At 49.3% G+C, this 19,485-nt stretch overlaps 1 protein-coding gene across 2 annotated transcripts in view; it reads right to left on the bottom strand.

Moving 5' to 3' along the window:
• Positions 1-15,337: 15,337 nt before the first annotated feature.
• Positions 15,338-19,485, bottom strand: part of PCGF3 (polycomb group ring finger 3) — a 56,623-nt gene continuing 52,475 nt past the window's right edge. For both annotated transcript variants that reach the window (XM_047094193.1, XM_047094192.1), the window contains exon 11: positions 15,338-19,362. In XM_047094193.1, the coding sequence (XP_046950149.1) occupies positions 19,315-19,362 (48 nt within the window). In that variant the 3' untranslated portion in view covers positions 15,338-19,314. The remainder of the gene's footprint in view (positions 19,363-19,485) is intronic.

Here is a 19,485-nt window from a genome sequence, read left to right on the forward strand (position 1 = left end):
GGAGGCCCTAGCTGGCCAAGCAGAGGTCCGTGCGGGTCTGAGGGCAGGGCCTGGGGCAAGGGGTGCAGGTGGCAGTGACCGAGGCTGGCCGCCGGGTCCACGCTGCAGCCCGAGGCGCAGCAGGTCGTTAGCGGGCACACAGGGTCCTGCGCGGTTCACACTGGAAGCGTCCTCCTGCTGGTCCCGCGTCCTGCTGGTCCCGCGTCCCCGCTTCGGGGCCCTGCCCAGGGCTGAGCCCCAGCCCCCAGGTGCCAGTGGTGCCCAAGGTGATTTCTCTCAGCCCGAGGACAAGGCGTGCGAGTTGAGGGTTAGTTGATTTTTGCAAAACAAAACCCTTATTTCTTGCACCCTTGAGTCCATGGGATTTATCCTGCATAGGGACAGAAAAGGACTTTGTGGGGAGGGAGGTGAGTGGTGTGGCCTGGTAGGGAAAGGCCTGGACGGTGGGTGTCTCCCTCTCTGTCTGCTCCTCCCCTGTTCATGCTCTGTCTCTCTCTCCTTCAAAAATAAATAACCATTTTAAAAAGTAAAAAAAAAAAAAAAAAAAAAAAAAAGAAGAAACCTTTGGTGCAGTGGCAAAGAGAGGAGGGCCTTGTGCTCTGTGTCCACTTGGCCAAAAATCTGAATTCTCTCCAAGGAGGCTTAGACTCCAGGGTCCATCAGTCAGAACTCAGCCTATGGTCACATGTTTCCACTAGGCCCTGACCTTGGGGCTCAAGCAGAGGGGGACACCCCATCACACCTAGCCCCCTCTCTCACCCACCCAGGAATGGGCCTGGCTGGAACTTCCCAGCTAAGACGGATGATTGACACTGGGCACGGGTTCTCTCTCCTGTTAATTCTTCCTACACGGAGCAGAAATAAATAGACAATCAAAATTCACCCACCAGGAGACATTCACCTATGACTGGGGCAATAAATATACACGATGGGCCTGGAGGCAGGAAATGCTAAATAAACACAAGGGTGGGACATGTCAAAGGCACAGACACAGCACCAACTGGCCGAGCTCTCGGTGACCAAAGGTGCGACACTGAACAACACAGGCAGTGTTGGGTTAGAACTCAAGTATGGAATAAATACCCATTAGTCCACACTGATACGAATGAATGAATAAACAAAGTGGGGAGAAGAGAGAAATCCGCCATGCATGATTCTAAATAGTTTACGTAGACACGGCCTTCAAGGAGATGGAGTAACCCCCTCACTGTAAGTCCTGCACAGTGACTTCCTTCCAAAGAACACAGTGTGGAAAAGGGGTGAAAAGACTAGCTTATAGGGAGAAACCTGATGAAGTCACCACCTCCAGGAGGTCAAGGTCAACATCACAGTGATAGGTCCTGTTGATAGTGTGTGCCCTTGATAGGATGGGACGAGAAGGGCACTTCAGCTCTGTGGTCTTCCTCTCCCAAACCTGTTACCCTAATCGAACCGTGAGAAAAACAGACTAACCCCAGTTGAGGGATGTTCTACAAAATAACTGACCACCAGCACTCCTTAAAAGTGTCAAGGCCAGATAACACGAGGGATGTGGGCGAAAATACCACAGCCAAGAGGAGCCCATGGAGACACGACACCTAAAAAATGCAATATCCTCAATGAGGTCTTGGAACAGAAAAAGGACACCAAGCAAAACCTAAGGACATCTGAATAAAGAATGGGCTTTACTTAATAAAAATGTGTCAAAGTTGGTTCATTCTCTGTGGCAAATGTACCGTACTTATGGAGGATGTTAATAGGAGGGAAAATGAGGTGCGGGGATATGGGAACACTCTGCATTATCTTCACAGCATTTTTTAAATGTTTTTTTTTTTTTAATTTTTATTTTTGAGACAGAGAGAGACAGAGCATGAGCAGGGGAGGGGCAGAGAGAGAGGGAGACACAGAATCCGAAACAGGCTCCAGGCTCTGGGCCATCAGCCCAGAGCCCGACGCGGGGCTCGAACTCACGGACCGCGAGATCGTGACCTGAGTTGAAGTCGGACGCTTAACTGACTGAGCCACCCAGGCACCCCATTCACAGCATTTTTTTTAAAATCTAAAACTGTTCCAAAAAGTTTACTTAAAAAATTCATCTGGAAAAGGCAGAATTCAATTCAAACACCATTAAAACCAGCAGCTGATGAAAGACCTAGAAGGAAGCGCAGGTTCACCCCCTAACCTCGGCAGCTTCGTTGCAGAGCGGCAAAGCCACATGGGGGATGGACAGTCCTGGGCTTCCTGAATGTTCTCCTGCCTCCTCACAGGCAAGGTGGGAGCCGCCGCAGGGAGGCAGGTTACGTGAAAAGAGAGAAGAGCGGGCAGGTTCCTAACGGGAAGGAGAGGTCCGAAACGGTTTCCTCCTGGGGATGTCGCCAAGTGCCTGCCTTGCTGCCCCAGTCCTGCTTGGTTGGGGTAAACCTGGCCAGGCCTCCTGACACCACCTCAGCTGAGCACGGATAAGGCTGGCTGCCCAGCCCCTGCCAAAGTCTCGGGCCAAGAGGCCTGCAGGGTCGTCAAAAGCCCCATGGCGCTCCAACGCAGAAGAAAAAGCAAGTCATTCTCAGAAATGGTGGGGAGAGTGTAAAACCTCCGCATGCTGTATCTAAGCTGAAAATCGATTCTGGGTAGGACTGTACAAGCAGAAGAAAGTGGAAAGAACCAGCAAGGCAATCAGGCACATCACAGAGAAACAAGCGAACAAGCGAATACTGACTGCCAACATGGACCAAGATCCTAACCTAGCAGGGAAAACCTCAAGAAAGAACATAGCGAGAACATGAACTCAATAAAATTCAGAGTTCTGAGGGAAAGAACCTGTGGCTCGAGATCTGATTTGAGAATAAAGCACTTACCACATCTCTTCAGTAAAGAAGCGGCTGAAAATCAGAAAAAGATACAGAGGATTTCATGCAATTAGCTAAATCTGCACTCAACTGAAAAATGCATATTCTGTTTTTAAAAAAATGTTTATGGGGGGGGGCGGGGACAGAGGATCCGAGGCGGGCTCTGCATTGACAGCGTAGAGCCCAATGCAGGGCTCGAACTCATGAACTGTGAGATCATGATCTGGGCCAAAGTCGGATGCTTAACCAACTGAGCCCCCCAGGCACCCGTGTATATTCTTTTAAAGTTCACATGAATATTTACAAAAATTACTGCTGATTAGGCCATAAGCTTGTCCCAACAAAATTCATGGGGTTGTCACAAGACAGAACATGTGGTCTAGCCTCAGGGCAACTAATCCGAAGAGCAACAACAAAGATAATTAGAAACACCCATAGGCTTGGAAATTAAACTTGTAAATTATTTTAGGCCAGAGAAGACACTGAAATGGACTGTTGTGTGTTTAGTTTGTCATTAGTGACCACTGAGAGAACATGCATGCGGAGCTCACAACCTAGTAGGGGAACAAAGGAGTGGAGAAATTGGTTAATCTAATAGGGGACAGGAATGGAGGGGGGAAAGGAAGCGAGACCAGGACAGTGGAGCACCGAGTGCCCATAAGTCCCCTTATCTAAGATGCCAGGATGGCCGTCTGCGTCCCGGGACCCGGATCGTTGGCTGCCGGTCACCGCCCAGCTGCCGGTGTCTGCTGCTCTTTCCCACAAGGCGGCTCCCCTCGTGACACAGCCAGAGGCCCCAGGGAGCAGGCACCCCGGGTCTGGCGAGAGGGGTGGGCCACCCCGGCTCCTTCCACCCTGGAACAAAGAAGGGGAACGATTCCAAGATGGGCACCGTCACGCACCGCGAGCTCCCCCACGGGAATGAACGTCATGAAGCTCAAGAGACCACGTCTTTTGTGTCTGTTACCTTCTCGCCCAAACCCACTAGAAACACCCTGTAGCGGAACAGGTTGGGCGGTCACTCGTCACACACGATGGGGACGTCTCGGTGAGAAAGGACTTCTGGGATGTGGCACCGGCTGGTGTGCGGGGAGGGCTCGGGGAAGATGCGCCAGGGATCTGGATACATCTCATCTGGGAGGGAGAGGCCTGGAGCCAGGCAAGTCCTGTGATTGGTGAAGTACGGGTGTCACTCCCGCTGGCCAGGACGGGGGTGCTGGGTCGTTTCTGCGGCTCAGACAACGTTTGTATGTTGTCTGTGTTCAGCGGGATTACGAAGTGCTCCTGTTCCTGTCTTTGTCCACCAGTGTGGCCTTGCCTGGCTCTACGGTCCTGCGAAATTGTGTCTGTTCAGTGGGGACCCCAGGGCCTTCCCGGGGGTGGTGGGCCAGCCCCTGGAAGTCACAGCTGCACTTCTCTTTCTCACTCTCTGCCTTCCCTCCCTGACCCGTGTCCTCACTTCCCACCTGCTGGTCCCTGTACCTCTAGGTGAAGGACTGAGACACTTGTCTTTGGGGTGGCTGCTAGGGGGAATACAAACGAAGACAGTCCACACCAAGAGTGGATCAAGGAAGCAGGTCCCCTGGATGGGGTTGGAAACGATTATTTGCTGCCCCTGGTGAGAGGGGACATCACTCCCTGGCATGCTGTAGCACCCAGTTACCACAGCCGCCACTGGCAGTGCACCAGGCTCCAAGGCCGTAACAGCCAGGTGGTGTGTGTGCCCTTGTGCGGCTACACAGTGACGCATGGCACCAGTCCGCCACCATCGGTTGTCCTCTTACTGATGAACCTTGAGTCGTTATCCGGTTCAGTCATGAAAATAAGCCACTACGCGGTCGTTCTACGAACATCTCTCTTAGGTAACGACCTATGGGTGGCACTGCTGGGTCACGAGTAGCTGTATTCCTAACCGGAAGAAATTGTGAAACGGTTTTCCGAAGTGGTTGTGCCAGTAATATTTGGAGAAGAAGCAACGTATTCTCGTCAGGGCGGGCCGCTAATCTCGGTCTCCATCCGTTCAGCCTGCTTGAATCAAAATCCCACGGCCTGGGGCTTAAACAACAAACGTTTCTTTCTCACAGTGCTGGAGGCCGCAAGTCTGAGATCAGGGTGCCGGCAGATTTAGGGTCTGGTGGGAGCCTCTTCCCGGTTCACAGGGGGCATCTTCTCACTACGTCCTCCGTGGCGGAAGAGGTAGGGGAGGTCTCTGGGGTCTCTTTTATAATCTCAGTCATGACCTGATCACCCCAAGCCCCACCTCCTAATGTTATCACCTTTGGGGGTTAGGAGCTCCATGTAGGAGCTTTGGGGGAGACAAACATTTAGTCTGAAACGGTCACCGAAGTTCCAATCACTCTCAGGGGTTTTTCGTGGTGTCTCATCTTGGCTCTAATTTACGTTTCCCTGATGACTAGTGGTGAGCACCTTTTCATGAGCTTGTTGGCCATTGTATGGCTTCCTTGGAGACGTCCATTTAAAAAGTTGTCTTTTTTATTTTTATTTTTTTAGTTTATTTATTTTGAGAGAGAGACAGAGACGGAGACAGAGAGAATCCCAAGCAGGCTCCGCACTTTCAGCTCAGAGCCCAACACGGGGCTCCAGTTCATGAGCTGTGAGATGATGCCCTGAGCCAAAATCAAGAGTCAGACGCTTAACTGACTGAATCACCAGGTGCCTGTAGCTCATTTTAGTGCTAAATAATATTCCACTGTCTGGACGGACCACAGGTTATTACCCATTTGCTTATTGGACATCTTGGTTATTTTCAGGCTTTGGTAATCATGAATAAAGCTGTTATAAACATTTGTGAAAACTTTGTGTGGATGTAAGTTTTCTTCTTTTTCTTCTTGTAGAATACTATTTATTTAAGTAATCTCTACACCTCATGTGGGGTTTGAGCTCACAACCCCGAGATCCACAGTCACACAGTCCTCCAAATGAGCCAGCCAGGTGCCCCTGGATGTAAGTTTTCAACTCATTTGGGTAAATACCGAGGACCGGAGCTGCTGCTTCATACGGGAAGAGTATGTTTATGGTTCTGTAAACCAACAGCCAACTGTCTTCCAAAGTGGCCGCAACAGTTTGCATTCCCACACCAGTGGGGAGCGTTTCTGGGCTCCACACCCATGCCAGCTCTTGAAGTTGTCAGCGTTCCAGGTTTTGGCCATTCTGATAGGTGTTTCCTTATTATTTTAATTTGCAATTCTCTAATTACATAGATCGCGAGCATCTTTTTATATGCTGTTTGTTATCTGCGTATCTTCTTTGATGAGGCGTCCGTTCAGGTCTTTTGCCTGTGTTTTCATTGAGTTGCTTGTTTTCATATGCTTGACTCTTGAGAGAGCGAGCAAGAGAGTGTGTGTGCGAGTGGGGGAGGGGCAGAGAGAAAGAGAGAGGGAGAGAGAATCCCAAGCAGCCTCCACACCTGCTCCAGTGCGGAGCCCGACACTAGGCTTGAGATCGTGACCTGAGCCGAACTCAAGAGTTGGATGCTTAGCCGACTGAGCCCCCAGGAGCCCGTCTTATCTTTGACTTTTAAGTGTATGTGAATTTTGGATAACAAAATTGTCAGATGTGTATTTTGCAAATATTTTATCCCAGCTTGAGGCTTGTTTTCAACGCTCTTAACAGTTTCTTTCACAGAGCACAAGTTTTAAATTTTAATGAAGTCCAACTTACCAATTTTTTCTTTCATGATTTTGGTGTTGTATCTAAGGGGTCACTGCCAAACCCAAGGTCTCCTATGTTATCTTGTATGAAGCTTATAGTTTTGCATTTTTACACTGATGCCTGTGCTCCACTTTAGGTTAATTTCTGTGAAGGGCGTAAGGTCTGTGTCTGGATGCGTTTTTTGCATGTGGACGTCCAGCTGTTCTGGCGCCATTTGTTACAGACTGTCTTTTCTCCGTTGTGTTGTCTTTCTCCTTTGTCAGGATCAGTTGACTGTATTTGTGTGGGTCTAGTTCTGGGCTGGCTGTCCTGCTCCACTGATGTATTTGTCTATTCTCTCACCAACGCCTCACTGTGATTACTGTAACTTTATGGTGAGTCTTGAAGTTGAGTAGTGTACGTTCTCCATCTTTGTTCTTCTTCAATACTGTATTGGCTGTTCTAGCTCTTTTGCCTCTCCAAATAACCGCAGAATGTATTTGTTAATATTCACAAGAAAACTTTCTGGGGGGCGCCTGGGTGGCGCAGTCGGTTAAGCGTCTGACTTCAGCCAGGTCACGATCTCATGGTCCGTGGGTTTGAGCCCCGCGTCGGGCTCTGGGCTGATGGCCCAGAGCCTGGAGCCTGTTTCCGATTCTGTGTCTCCCTCTCTCTCTGCCCCTCCCCCGTTCATGCTCTGTCTTGCTCTGTCCCAAAAAAAAAAAAAAAAAAAAAAAAAAAAAAAAAAAAAAAACGAAAAAAAAAAAAGAGGATCGTGTCATAATGATGAACTGGTACATTCATCAAAAAGACATAATAACCCTATAACAGTTCTGCATCTAATAATAAAACTTTAAAATACATGAAGCAAAACCAGGTTTTTTTTTTTTAACAAAACCCAACTGTAAATTTAAGTTGTAGATTGTAGCTGGCGATTTCAATACCCTTATCTTAATAAATGATAGAACAAGTACCAGAAAATCACCAAGGATATAGTTGAATGATACCATCAGCCAACTTGACCTAATGGACATTTGTAGAACACTTTACACAATACCAGCAAAATATACATTTTCAAGTGTATATGTGAAGAACATTTACCAAGATGGATAATATTCTGGGCTACAAAACAAGTATGTTCTGGGGCACCTGGGTGGCTCAGTCGGTTGAGTGTCCAACTTTGGCTCAGGTCATGATCTCATGGTTTCTGGGTTCAAGCCCCATGTCGGGCTCTGTGCTGACAGCTCAGAGCCTGGAGCCTGCTTTGGATTCTGTGTCTCCCTCTCTCTCTGCCCCGCCTCCCCCCCCCCCACTTCTGCTCTATCACTCTGTCTCTCAAAAATGAATAAATGTAAAAAAAAAAAAAGTTAAAAAAAGCAGACTGACAGACTTAGGCATAAATCTAACCAGATGTGTATAGGATACACGTGCTAAAAACTACAACATGCTGATAAAAAATTTAAAAAGATCTACATAAATAGAGAGATGTAGTATACTCGTGAATGGGAAGACTCAACACAGTGTATCAATCTCCCCCGACATGATCCATACAATTAACGCCATTCCAAGATCACAGCGGGATATTTTTGTAGATGCAGATAAGATGACCCTAAAATTTATATGAAAGGGCAAAGGAACTCAGATAGCTTAAGAAATTTTTGCAAAGAAGAACAAAGGTGGATGAATCACACTACCCGGTTTTAATGCTTTCCCTGAAGCAACAACAATCAAGACAGTGTGGTTTGACAAGGGGACAAGACACAGAGGTGAATGACCAGAACAGAGTTCAGGAACAGACCCAAATACATACGGCCAACTGATCTTTGACAGCAGTGCAAAAGCCACCCAGTGGAGAAAGGACAGTCTTCAACAAACGGTAATGGAAAAATTAGTCGTCCATATGCAAAAAATTGAACCTTGACCTAAACCTTATACCTTACAACCAACTCGAGATGGATCACATATAAATAGGCATAAAACTATAAAATGTTTGCAAGAAAGCAGAAAAATATATTCATGACCTGGCATCTAGCAGAGTCTTAGACATGACACCAAAAGTGTAATCCAGCAAATAACCCATAAAAGAAAAAACTGATAAATTGGGCTTCATCAAAATTAAAAACATTTGCTTTTCCAGTGATAGTGTCAGGAGAATGAAAACCCAAGCTAAAGACTGAGAGCAGTATTTGCAAACCTCAAATCCAGTGTTGGACTTAGGTCCCGAGTATGTAAAGAACTCTCAAAACTCCACAATGAGAAAAAAACCCTCCAAGTGGGTGAAAGATGCACCCAAAGTGCTGTAACGGCAGACCAGCACAAGAGACGTTCGACATTAGCAGCCACCAGGGAAAGGCAGACTCGAACCCCCTTGAGACCCTATGCACGCCTGTGGAGCGGCTAAAATCAGGGAGGACACTGACAACTCACGGGTGTGGCACACCCGGGGCTCTCAGACCTTGCGGTTAGAAATACGAACCAGGGCGGCCACTCTGGCGAGCATTGGCAGCTTCTCATACAGTTAAGTGGACAGTCAGAATGTGACCCAGCAATTCTACTTCTAGAAAAACCGAAGTCTCACATCCCCATCCACACCTGTACATGGATGCTCACAGCTGCTTTCTTCACAGTCATCAAAAAACTGAAAACACGGACGCCTGGGCGGCTCAGCCGGTTAAGCGTCTGACTCCTGATTGCGGCTCAGGTCACGATCTCGCGGTTTGTGAGTTCAAGTCCCCACATCAGGTTCTGTGCTGACAGTGTGGAGCCTACTTGGGATTCTCTCTCCCTCTCTCTCTCTCTCTGCCCCGCCCCTGCTCGCATGCTCGTGCTCTCTCTCTCTCTCTCTCTCTCAAAATAAATAAACATTAAAAAAAAAACCTGAAAACACAGAAGCTTTTCTTTGGGTGATATCCACATAGTAGAAAAAGGGAAATATTGAGCTAGGCAGCAGCTTGGGGTCTGAGGTCGTGTGCTGACAGAATTCTTGAGAAGGCAAGTGTGATACTGAAGGTCAGTGGCTGCCAGGTGTTCTAGGTGAGGAGGGTGTTAGCAATAGAGGGGAGGCACTAGGAAGGAGTTTTTTGGGGTGATGAGCCATTCTGTGTCCTGACTGGAATGGTTAATGAGTCTACAGGTGTTTGAACTTCAAAAATGAAACAAAAATTTTAATTTAAAACTTTTAACTAAAAAATAACATTTATAATTAACACACACTCCTGGGGCGCCTGTGTGGCTCAGTCGGTTAAGCCTCCGACTTCGACTCAGGTCATGATCTCACGGTTCGCGGGTTCGAGCCCCGCGTCGGGCTCTGTGCTGACAGCTCGGAGCCTGGAGCCCGCTTCGGATTCTGTGTCTCCCTCTCTGCCCCTCCCCCGCTTCCACTCTGTCTCTCTCTCAAAAATAAATAAACTTAAAAAAATAATTAGGGGCGCCTCGGTGGCTTGGTCGGTTAAGCGTCCGACTTTGGCTCAGGTCATGATCTCGCGGTTCGTGAGTTCAAGCCCCGCGTCGGGCTCTGTGCTGACAGCTCAGAGCCTGGAGCCTGTTTCAGATTCTGTGTCTCCCTCTCTCTCTGCTCCTCCCCTGTTCGTGCTCTGTCTCTCTCTGTCTCAAAAATAAATAAACGTTAAAAAAAAAAAATAATTAACACATATTCCTTCCTGATTAAAATGTTTAGTAAGCTGTAACAGAAGGCAATTCCTTGACTTAGTACAAGGGATTTATCAAAACCCCCCAACCATTATGCTTAAAAGGAGACATTAAGAATATCCCCATGGGGTGTCTGGGTGGCTCAGTTGGTTAAGCCTGTGTCCCTTGATTTGGGCTAAAGTCATGATTTCAGGGTTCATGAGCTCAAGCCCTGCAACGGGCTCCAAGCTGGTGGTGAGGACTCTGCTTCAGATTCTCTTTGCCCCTCCCCTGCTCTCTCTCTCTCTCTCTCAAAAATAAACGAACAAAAAGAATGTTCTCATCAAAGTCTCAAACCACAGCATGCTTGTCCAGAGGTCCCAGTAGGGAGAGCAAACCACAAAATAGCAAAGTAAGTAATTAAATGCTGGAAACAGGCTCTTCTGTGCGTGTGCGTGTGCATGCGTGCGTGTGACTGCGTCATTTGTGTGGACATCCAAGAAATTCCACCCTGGAACCTTCAGAACGGATTCAGCACAAACAAGCGTTTTCTCAATTCCAAAATAACCAGTTTGCAATGGGCCACGTCTCCCCCACCCCCGTACCTTCCGGAGCAAAAATACATGAAATAAACCAGACAAGGAACGTGTAAGAACTCTATGAAGAAAACGCAGAAACTCCTTTCAAAGACACACAAACATGCCACCACGATGTGGGTGTTGAAAGCCGCCCCAGAAAGTAACGGCCAGGAGGGACTTTCTGTACTAAACAAAGCTTGCGCCCTGCGATTCTGGCCCACCCTGGTGTAGCATTATGTGCCCTCTGGGAGCCGTGAGTGTAAGTGGGTCCCAATGACTAGAGTCCTTGTAGGCGCTAGCTGGTGGCACTGAGGGAGGCAGGTGGATCTGAGACCGGCCATGTTTCCCTCGGCAAGTACTTCAGCCCATCCCACCACATTCTCAGGAGGTGGGCCGAGGCACCTACGGTGACCCCTCCACTGCTCTGGCGTGTGATGTGGGAGACAGCTGAGGGGCAGGAGGAAGTGAGTCAGTGACCTCCCAGGGTAACACCTGTGGATCCAGGAGACCTCCGTCTCCTCGCCATCTCTCCAGAGCCCTGGAATCCTAAGATCCCCCCCACCAGAACCCTGGGGTCCTGGGACCACCCCAAACCCTCAACAGCCTTGGGGTGCTAGGACCACTGCCCCCATCCTTCCACAGCTCTGGGATCCCAGGACCGCCTTCCTGAGCCCTGGGGTCCCACAAAAAACAGAATGGGAAACAGTACAATCACCAGAAGCACCTCCTAGCAGGTGGGGAATGAGCTTAGGAATTCCCCGAGCCTGCACTGATGGGTTCACAAGGCATAAAGAATTAGAAAGCCACAGAACGAACACACCCAAGTTCGGGTAAACAAGATTAGGTAAATGGGGCAAAGGCTCCCAGTGTAGGACAAAAGTATAGGACAATAGCACAAAGCTGCCTTCACAGGAAGGAAGGACCACAAGAGGTAAAGAGGTAAATAGGGCTATAGACAGCTGCAGGGTGAAGTTGCCCAGAGGGGAGCTAATTAGCAAAAGAAAGGTGCCTTGTGGACCCTGAGGTAGCATGCTCTGTCTGTCTCGTCCCCTAGGCCAACCTTCCAGCCAGCACCGGAATCTTGTTGTGTTGACCCAAACTCCTGACACCGCATATCTCCAAAACCCCCTTTCCCTCACACCCGTGAGTTAATGTTGGCAGTTTCATTGTGTCTCTGTGCCTGCCCAGCACGCCTGTAAGCCTCTGATCCTAACAAAAATGGAGCAAGGACCCGTGCTATGGGCTCTTGTCTCCTCCCGGACATGAGCCTCTCTGGCGTTTTTAATCCTGCATCCGCTCTCTTGCTGGACGAGAGAGAACCCCAGACCCAGAGTCTACGACACTAGAACTCTCAGCCAAGCCCATTTTGTGCTCCCCAAGAACTTAAAGAAGTGATTTCCCACCAACAATAGTTCTTAGTCTGAACATTTTTTATACTTGGTCTATTTATGATAGAGGCCAGGTCCCTTTATCATTCACAAACTTTTTGACCAAAAATGTTCTTAGAGCAGCAAATTTGTTTTCATAGTACCCCAATAAATTAAAAAAAAAACCCGTAGGAATAAACGTAGCAGTCAAATAATTTGTTTTCCATACCAAAATCAAGTCCAGCCTCGTAAAAATAGCTGACAAGAGCGCTATTTCAGAGCGCCACTGATTAGCCTGCACATGGTTGGGACAGACTTGCCCCTCTCCTCAGGAGCTGGGAAAGCATCTCACCGTCATGTGAATCAGAGCAGAAGGTACAAATACAACCCACGTGCCAGAGGGGGTCTTCGGTCTTTGACAGAGGGCGCGGACTGCCCCCTGCAGGTGACTTGGAGAAACACCATGTATTTCAGAATAACGGGGGGGGGGGGGCGGGGGGGGGCGTATTTCAGTATAACCGGTGGGGGTTGGGGGGCGTCTTTCAGTATCGCCAGGGGAGGGGGGATTTCAGTGTAAGGGGGGGAGGGGGCGCCCAGTGAAAAGGCGCCGTACGAGGCAGTGAAGGCTGTGGAGCAGGTAGCCCCCTGCACGTCTGGCCACGGCCGCCCCCTATGGGGGTCTGGTTGCACCCACTGGGATTTCCATCCTTAAGAAGCAAAAATCCAAGGAAGACATTTATTCGCGGCCACGCAGAGGCATCTGCAGGCCTCTGGTTGTGCTGCGTGGTGTGCTCCTGAGGTACTAAGGCCAAGGCCTGGCGGGTGGGGTTTCTCTGGCGTCTGACATTTAGGACGCACAATCACTTCCGTCAGTAATAACTCTTTTTTAAAAAAGAGTTTTTTTTTTTTTTTTTTTTGACAGAGAGAGAGAGAAGACCGTGTGAGCCAGGGAGGGGCAGAGAGAGGGAGAGAGATAATCCCAAGCGGGCTCTGCACCGTCAGCGTAGAGCCTGACCTGGGGGTTGATCTCACGAACCGGGAGATCACGGCCTGAGTGGAAATCCAAGAGTCGGACGCCCAACTGACTCAGCCAGCCAGGCATCCCTGTAATTGCTCTTAGAGTTAAACCGGGACTCACATATTTCCACCCACGTGGCTTCACACCGAAGGAGTCAACCGCCAGGAAGATGTGCAGACGAGAGTGGCTGATGGTCGCACGCAACCCTTCGAGGCCTGCAGAGAGGGTCCAATCACCTTTTCGTTCTTCCTGAGTCACCTTTCTGGGGCGTCAACTGGTCTCTGGTGGAGGCAGGAGGCTGTCAGCCCCCGGGTGCCCACCGACCTCACCTGGTGGCAGCGCAGACTTCAGAATCTGCCCACGTGGACGACCAGCCGAGGGGGCCTAACCTTGAAGATGCCCGGTCCTGCCGCGCCCTGCCGCTGACCTCGGCATGCAGGTGAACGTGAACGTCTGTGTGGGGTTTTAGCTGATAACTTCTCATTCCTTAAGATAAAGGACACCATTTACCTAATCAATTAAAATAGGCAGTCAGTTTCTTACACTAAATTTTCTTTCAAGTTTACTGAAACCCATGAGAAAATACCATTTTGGTCATCATGCTCTGTTTTTTCAGCTCCCGTTTTCTCAGAGTTTCACGATTTCTGTGTTACTTAGCCTTTAAAACTTACAGTTTTGGGCATACTGCCCTTTCCCCCCGAAATCGTCTGCCATGGGTAATTGCATGTGTCCGCCTGAATGGGTCCCGGGGTGCCGGGACTGAAATGACTCTGGGAGTGTCTGGATGAGAGGAGCACCTGGTTTGGTGGGTTGAGCCCTCCAAGTGTGGGTGGGTGTCACTCAAGTCCTGGCGGGCCGGAGTAGAGCAGAAGGGTGGAGGAAGAGGGAAGGGATTCTGCTGAGTTGGGACACGGTCCCCTCCTGCCCTCGATGGCACTGCACAGGTCCTCCTGGGTCTCTCAGTCTCCATGATCCTGTGAGTAAACTCCTTATGACCAGTCTCCTTTTACACGTGTGCAGAATGACAGAGTCACTCATGTCAAGCAGTGATGCCACAGCCAAGACCGGGAAATGCATCTCCAGATGCTGACCCTTTCATGTCTGACCATATCAAAGGTAACAGCCACAGCATACTCTGCCCAAGTGATCTCTGGACAGAACAGATCCCCCACTGCCTGGACAGAACACAGATGCCCCACTGCCTGGACAGAACACAGATCCCCCAGTGCCTGGACAGAACAGATTCTCCCACCGCCTGGGCAGAACACAGATCCCCCCCTGTCTGGACAGAACACAGATCCCCCACCGCCTGGACAGAACACAGATCCCCCATTGCCTGGATAGAAGAGACCCTCTACTCCTCGGACAGAACATTTCCTCCAGTACTTGGACCGAATAAGCAGTCTGCATAGACTTGGACCGGAAGAAGTCCTCAACTCAACTCCACACTCAGACTGACTTTGCATTTGGTTTGTTAGCTTATCCCTAGTTGTATCTTGTTTTTTAATGATTTTTTATGTGCTTTGCTTTGTGTGCTGTGTATGAAGCCAAATTAAATGTGTAGTGAAATGTCCCTGAGTTTAGATGTAAACCTGCTTTAACCTTGCTCTATGACTGAACAAAGTTGACACCGTGGGGAAATCAGGACCCCTGTGTGCTCTGTAGCATGCTCGTGAACACACAGGCACACAGATATGTATACGCACGTATTTTCTACTGGTTCTGCTCCTTTGGAGAACGCCCGTTAACATCTTAACAGAGGGAAGCAAACGCTGTCACTCCACCCACAGGGATTAGCAGGTTCTTTTTTTAACGGTATTTTCATCGGCACGTGCAGCTCTAAACCAAAGTGAGTTCTTGCTGCAAGCAAATAGATGAGCAGCATGGACTTTACACACAGGTCCCGCCAAACCTCTGGTCCAAACACTGGACCAATTTCAGTGAAGTTCTGTATCCAAGATACAAGTGCCGCGTGAGTCAGAGTGAGAAGGTAGTTAATCTGTGAGGGCTAGGCATGGGGTGAGGGAGGGCACAGGTGAGGGAGGGCACGGGGCTTGGGGTGGGGGAGGGCTCGGGGCTGGGGGTGGGGGAGGGCTGGGGTGAGGGGCGGGGGAGGGCTGGGGTGAGGGGCTCCGGTGGGGGAGGGCATGGGGGGAGGGGTGTGTGCCAACAGCGCCTGCGGTAATTTTCAGTTCACTGCGGTGCCAACAGATCATCCATGTTACGCTCCTAGAAATATTTTATAAACTTCCAGCCCGAAAAAACTTTAGGTATGTTTTTCTTTTGCTTTTATTACAAGCATATAATATTAATTGGCAAAACACTGAGTACAAGCTTCACTATCATAAAATCAAAACGTTTAAGCAATATTCCAAAAAAGATTTTAGACAAAAACTAGCCACCAATAGTACAAAAATTACACACCAACACAAAGCATAAAAAATGTAAACTTTCAAATTAAACAGTCAAAAATATGTATCTGCATTTTCATCTCAACAAACCGCGACAGCGTCCATGTGGCCACGTGTGACGGTCAGGTTAGTGGCGGCTCACACCCCTGAACCCTACATCGTTTGGGGAAAAATGGTTTTCTTATACCCAATTAAGTTGTTGGAACAGACATTTGCACTAACGCTACACACGTTTTAGGGGACACTCAAACCACAGTCCCTCCTTCAGATGCGCTCGTGGACGTGGCGAACCCCACGTGATGCAGGCCAAGCGTGGGCGGGCATTCGCACAGAGCCTCCTTGATGGCCCGGAGGCTACAGCCGTGCCACCCCTGTCCCTGCCTCGCAGGGACAGAATGTGTCAAGATGACGGCTGGTTTGAATCACGGTTTTCTAATCTACTGATCTTAAACCACTAGTTGGTTTAAATCCCAAGGCAGAGAGACACTTGGCTTATGGCGCTAAGGTCACACATGATGGAGCGTAAATGATTTCCTGAGGAAACAGAAACAGGATTTGTTCTGAGCTAAGTTTATTTTCAGTGTCTTAAGAGCACATCTAACACTCGCATGTAAAGTAGAAATCAGCTGACTCGTTTCTGGAACATTCAGCCCAATGACACGTTTTAAACTGCTGTAAAATGCCATCCTGTGCATTTTGAGGAAGAAACGAAATGGATTTCTAAAGACTTCGCCACAAGGAGGCATCAGAGGCCACACGCCCTGGAGGGCTCGGGAGCCCCTGTGGAAGTAGCACCCACACATCCGTGGTCTGGTCGGCGTGGGGCAGGGCACCCAAGGGCCGCACACGGGGTCTGAAAATAGGGGACCCAGGGTGGCCGCGAGGCTGGTCCGGGACGGCCACGTGCCGCTCCACGGCGGCCTGCTGGGTCTCGTGCCCTACGATACTGCTGGCAGGTGTTCTTGCACACACACACACACACATACACACACACACACCCACACACCATCCCCCAAAACAGCATTCTCGTAACAACAGTAAAAGGAGAAACCAAATAGCTGAATGTACATATTTTGAAATTCCACCTACATTCCCTTTCAATTGAGCAGAAGAGATGCGGCATTACAATTTAAACAGATGTCTAGTAAATGCATCTTGGGACCTATTGCACAAAAGCATAAACAGTGCTCTGTATCTATATAAAAAAAAGTACAAATTAAAAGCTACTCAAAGTAAAAGAAGAAGCTTGCAAAACATGTCACAATTTCATTTTATATGCCTGTAAATAAAGCTGGACCACGGAAACCAAACAATCGGATGGGAAAATATGATAGAAGGCTTAAAATAGAATAAATAATTTTATAAAGTTAAGTTTTCTTTTTTTTTAACCCCCCAAATCTTAAATTCAATATTTATATATTCTATCTGAATTTTCTATTTTCATGAAAACTGCATTTAGCGAGACCACGTGCTGGGCAGGGAGTCCCGCTGCCGCGGACAGTGACGCGGGAAGGTAACTGAACAGCTCTTGCTTACCAGCATAAACGGTCGTGAAAACTATTCACAGTAACTCCATCTGTTAAAAAAAAAACAAACCTCGTAGGATCCAATCACTAACTGATCCTGGCTTTCATGCTGGAAGAAATTAAATTCAGCCTTTTGATGTGACACGAAAGCGTGACAGCGGGGAAGGGGCCACGGAAGCTGCCCTGGGACGCAGGCTCTGGGCTCCTGTCAGCTGAGGGGCGGGGTCCCCGGGGCCGTCCTGTAGTGAAGACAGTCTGCACGAGGAATCTTAGAAAAATAGGTACTTCTGCTGCTGAGGTTGCGTCAGGTTGACACGATTACAAAAGGGGTCACAGGAGGGCCAGCAGCCTGCCGGCCATGTCAGCACTGGCTCCGACCATCTCCACCTCTCTGTGTATTTAAGTACGTCCACTTAGCACCATAGCAAATTCAAGTGATTTCAAAGATAGCTACAAAGTTACAAATATATATTATGAGAGGATTACGGCGATACTCAGTCTAATCTGAACCGTGAGCCGATTCTGTTTGAATTTGGGTGCTTACACTGTTTCACCCTAACCCCCCCTCCACTACACAGGCAAATCCCCAAGTTCTAACGCTAACCCTAAAACCGCACTGTGGTAATGTATGGTTGTGCAGAGTGCTTCAGCAGTGATGTGTATTTTGAGGTAGACAGGTAATATTTACTCATACACATCTACTCATTAAACCTAGTAGAGCAACTCTAAAACATGATTTGGATGAGTAGCAAGCTTAGGTAACTGAACAATTCGAACAGTACTGGGAGTCCATGGGCTTAAATGAAGACGTGAATTTTGACCAATCCCTAACAATCTGTTGCTATGTTTGTAAAAGGCCTTACGTTAGAATCACTTGGACTGAGTTAATTGGGATGATTTTCTCGTCACCCAGATCAGGTCTCGTTAGTAGCTGCTCCTGACATTTACCTGCACGAAATGGGAAGCAGAAGAAACCCAACCGTAACTTTCGAAGCAAATGGAGAAAAAAATTCCAGTCAGTAAGGTGAAACAGTCCATGAACGAAGGTGGTGGATGGGGGCTGATGGACCCAGGGCCCCCAGCCTGCCTGCAGGGTGAGCGGAGGTGACGGCGGGGGGGGGGTGGGGGGCAGGAACCCAAAGCTCACTGAGGAAGCACGGTGCGGGGGGCAGAGGACAAGGACAGACACAGAACCCAGGACAACACTTTCACTGCCCCGGAAAATGGTTGCTTTCTCCTCCTTGCTTTACGTGTTCCAAGTTACTATTTTCAAGGAACAAATATTTATTCTCTAATTCCACAAAAATATTAACACTTGGGAGGAGAAAGGGGTTGACAAAATGTGTGCTGCCTGTGACCGGCACTTGAGAACATTAAGTCACTGAAAAAGCAGCCAGCAGGCTCCTCCCAGGCTCGGCTGGGAACAGCAACAGAGTGCCAGCTTTGTGCACAAGCAGGGGCGGGGGACAGCTTTCCAAGGGTGGACGTGGTGGGGACCGGAGCCTGCGCCCTGGGGCACCGGCCCTCATCTGACGGGAACGCCCCCCAGAGCCACCACCCCTCCCTTCAGCAAGATGCAGATAGGAAGAATTAAGTGGGGCCCTCAGCCCTCGGAACCCGACGCGCACCAGTGATGTTTGAGAACAAGGGCGGCTCCACCAGGCAGCGTGCGGCGGGCCTAGCCACCCCACCCTGCTGAGTGCGCCGCGTCCGGGGGCATCTGGGGGGCGGTGGGGGCCCTTCCTCGCCTCGGGGCCGCGTGGCCCTCGGAGCCCGGAGCGCCAGGCGAGGCAGAGGCGCCGTCGGCTTTTCCCGTTTCCTAATGTGGAAATTAAATACCGTGGCTAACTCATTAATGGAAACCCCTTTTGGTATGCTTTTAAATTAAACCTTTATATACCTTCTAAGTCTTCAGGAAGCTAAAGGCAACATAAATAGCGTCATTCACCATGAAAAGATATTTTCTCAATAACTTAGGAAGGGTTCAATAAACATACAAGTATTTTCGAGGCTTATCGTGAACCCTAATTCATCAACTAAACTGAAATGACCAGATTTCCAAGGCCTGGAAAGCAAGCGAAGGTCGCGTGGCCACTGTGTTTACCATCCAGTCTGTGAGAGGCGCCTCTGCGGCCACTAAGACTGTGCAGTAAAGTGTTTCGTCGTCTCGTGACCGCGGTGCTGGTAGTGTCTTGGTGAGTGTGAGTTCTCTCATACAAAAGTTATAAATACTCTGTTCAGAAATCTGGTCCCCACGACACCTGCAGGGCGGCCACAGCCCGGGTGCGGCGGGGCCGGCCCAGGGCCGAGCTCAGAGCAAGTCCATCTTGGGTCTGTAGTGCAGCAGGAGAGGCGCCTTCTGCAAGACAAAGTCAGAGCGCGGAGCGTCACCATCGCCAGCCGCGGGGGCAGGGAAGGGGGACTGGACGGGCCCCTTCCCTCCGCACAGCTGCTGCCCCACCTGATCCCGCCCTTCCTCTTG

The sequence above is a fragment of the Lynx rufus genome, unplaced genomic scaffold (assembly GCF_022079265.1).
Source record: "Lynx rufus isolate CCGP_SWC_20201006 ecotype Redwood Valley unplaced genomic scaffold, mLynRuf1.p SCAF_38, whole genome shotgun sequence".
In the NCBI taxonomy this organism is placed as follows: Eukaryota; Metazoa; Chordata; class Mammalia; order Carnivora; family Felidae; genus Lynx; species Lynx rufus.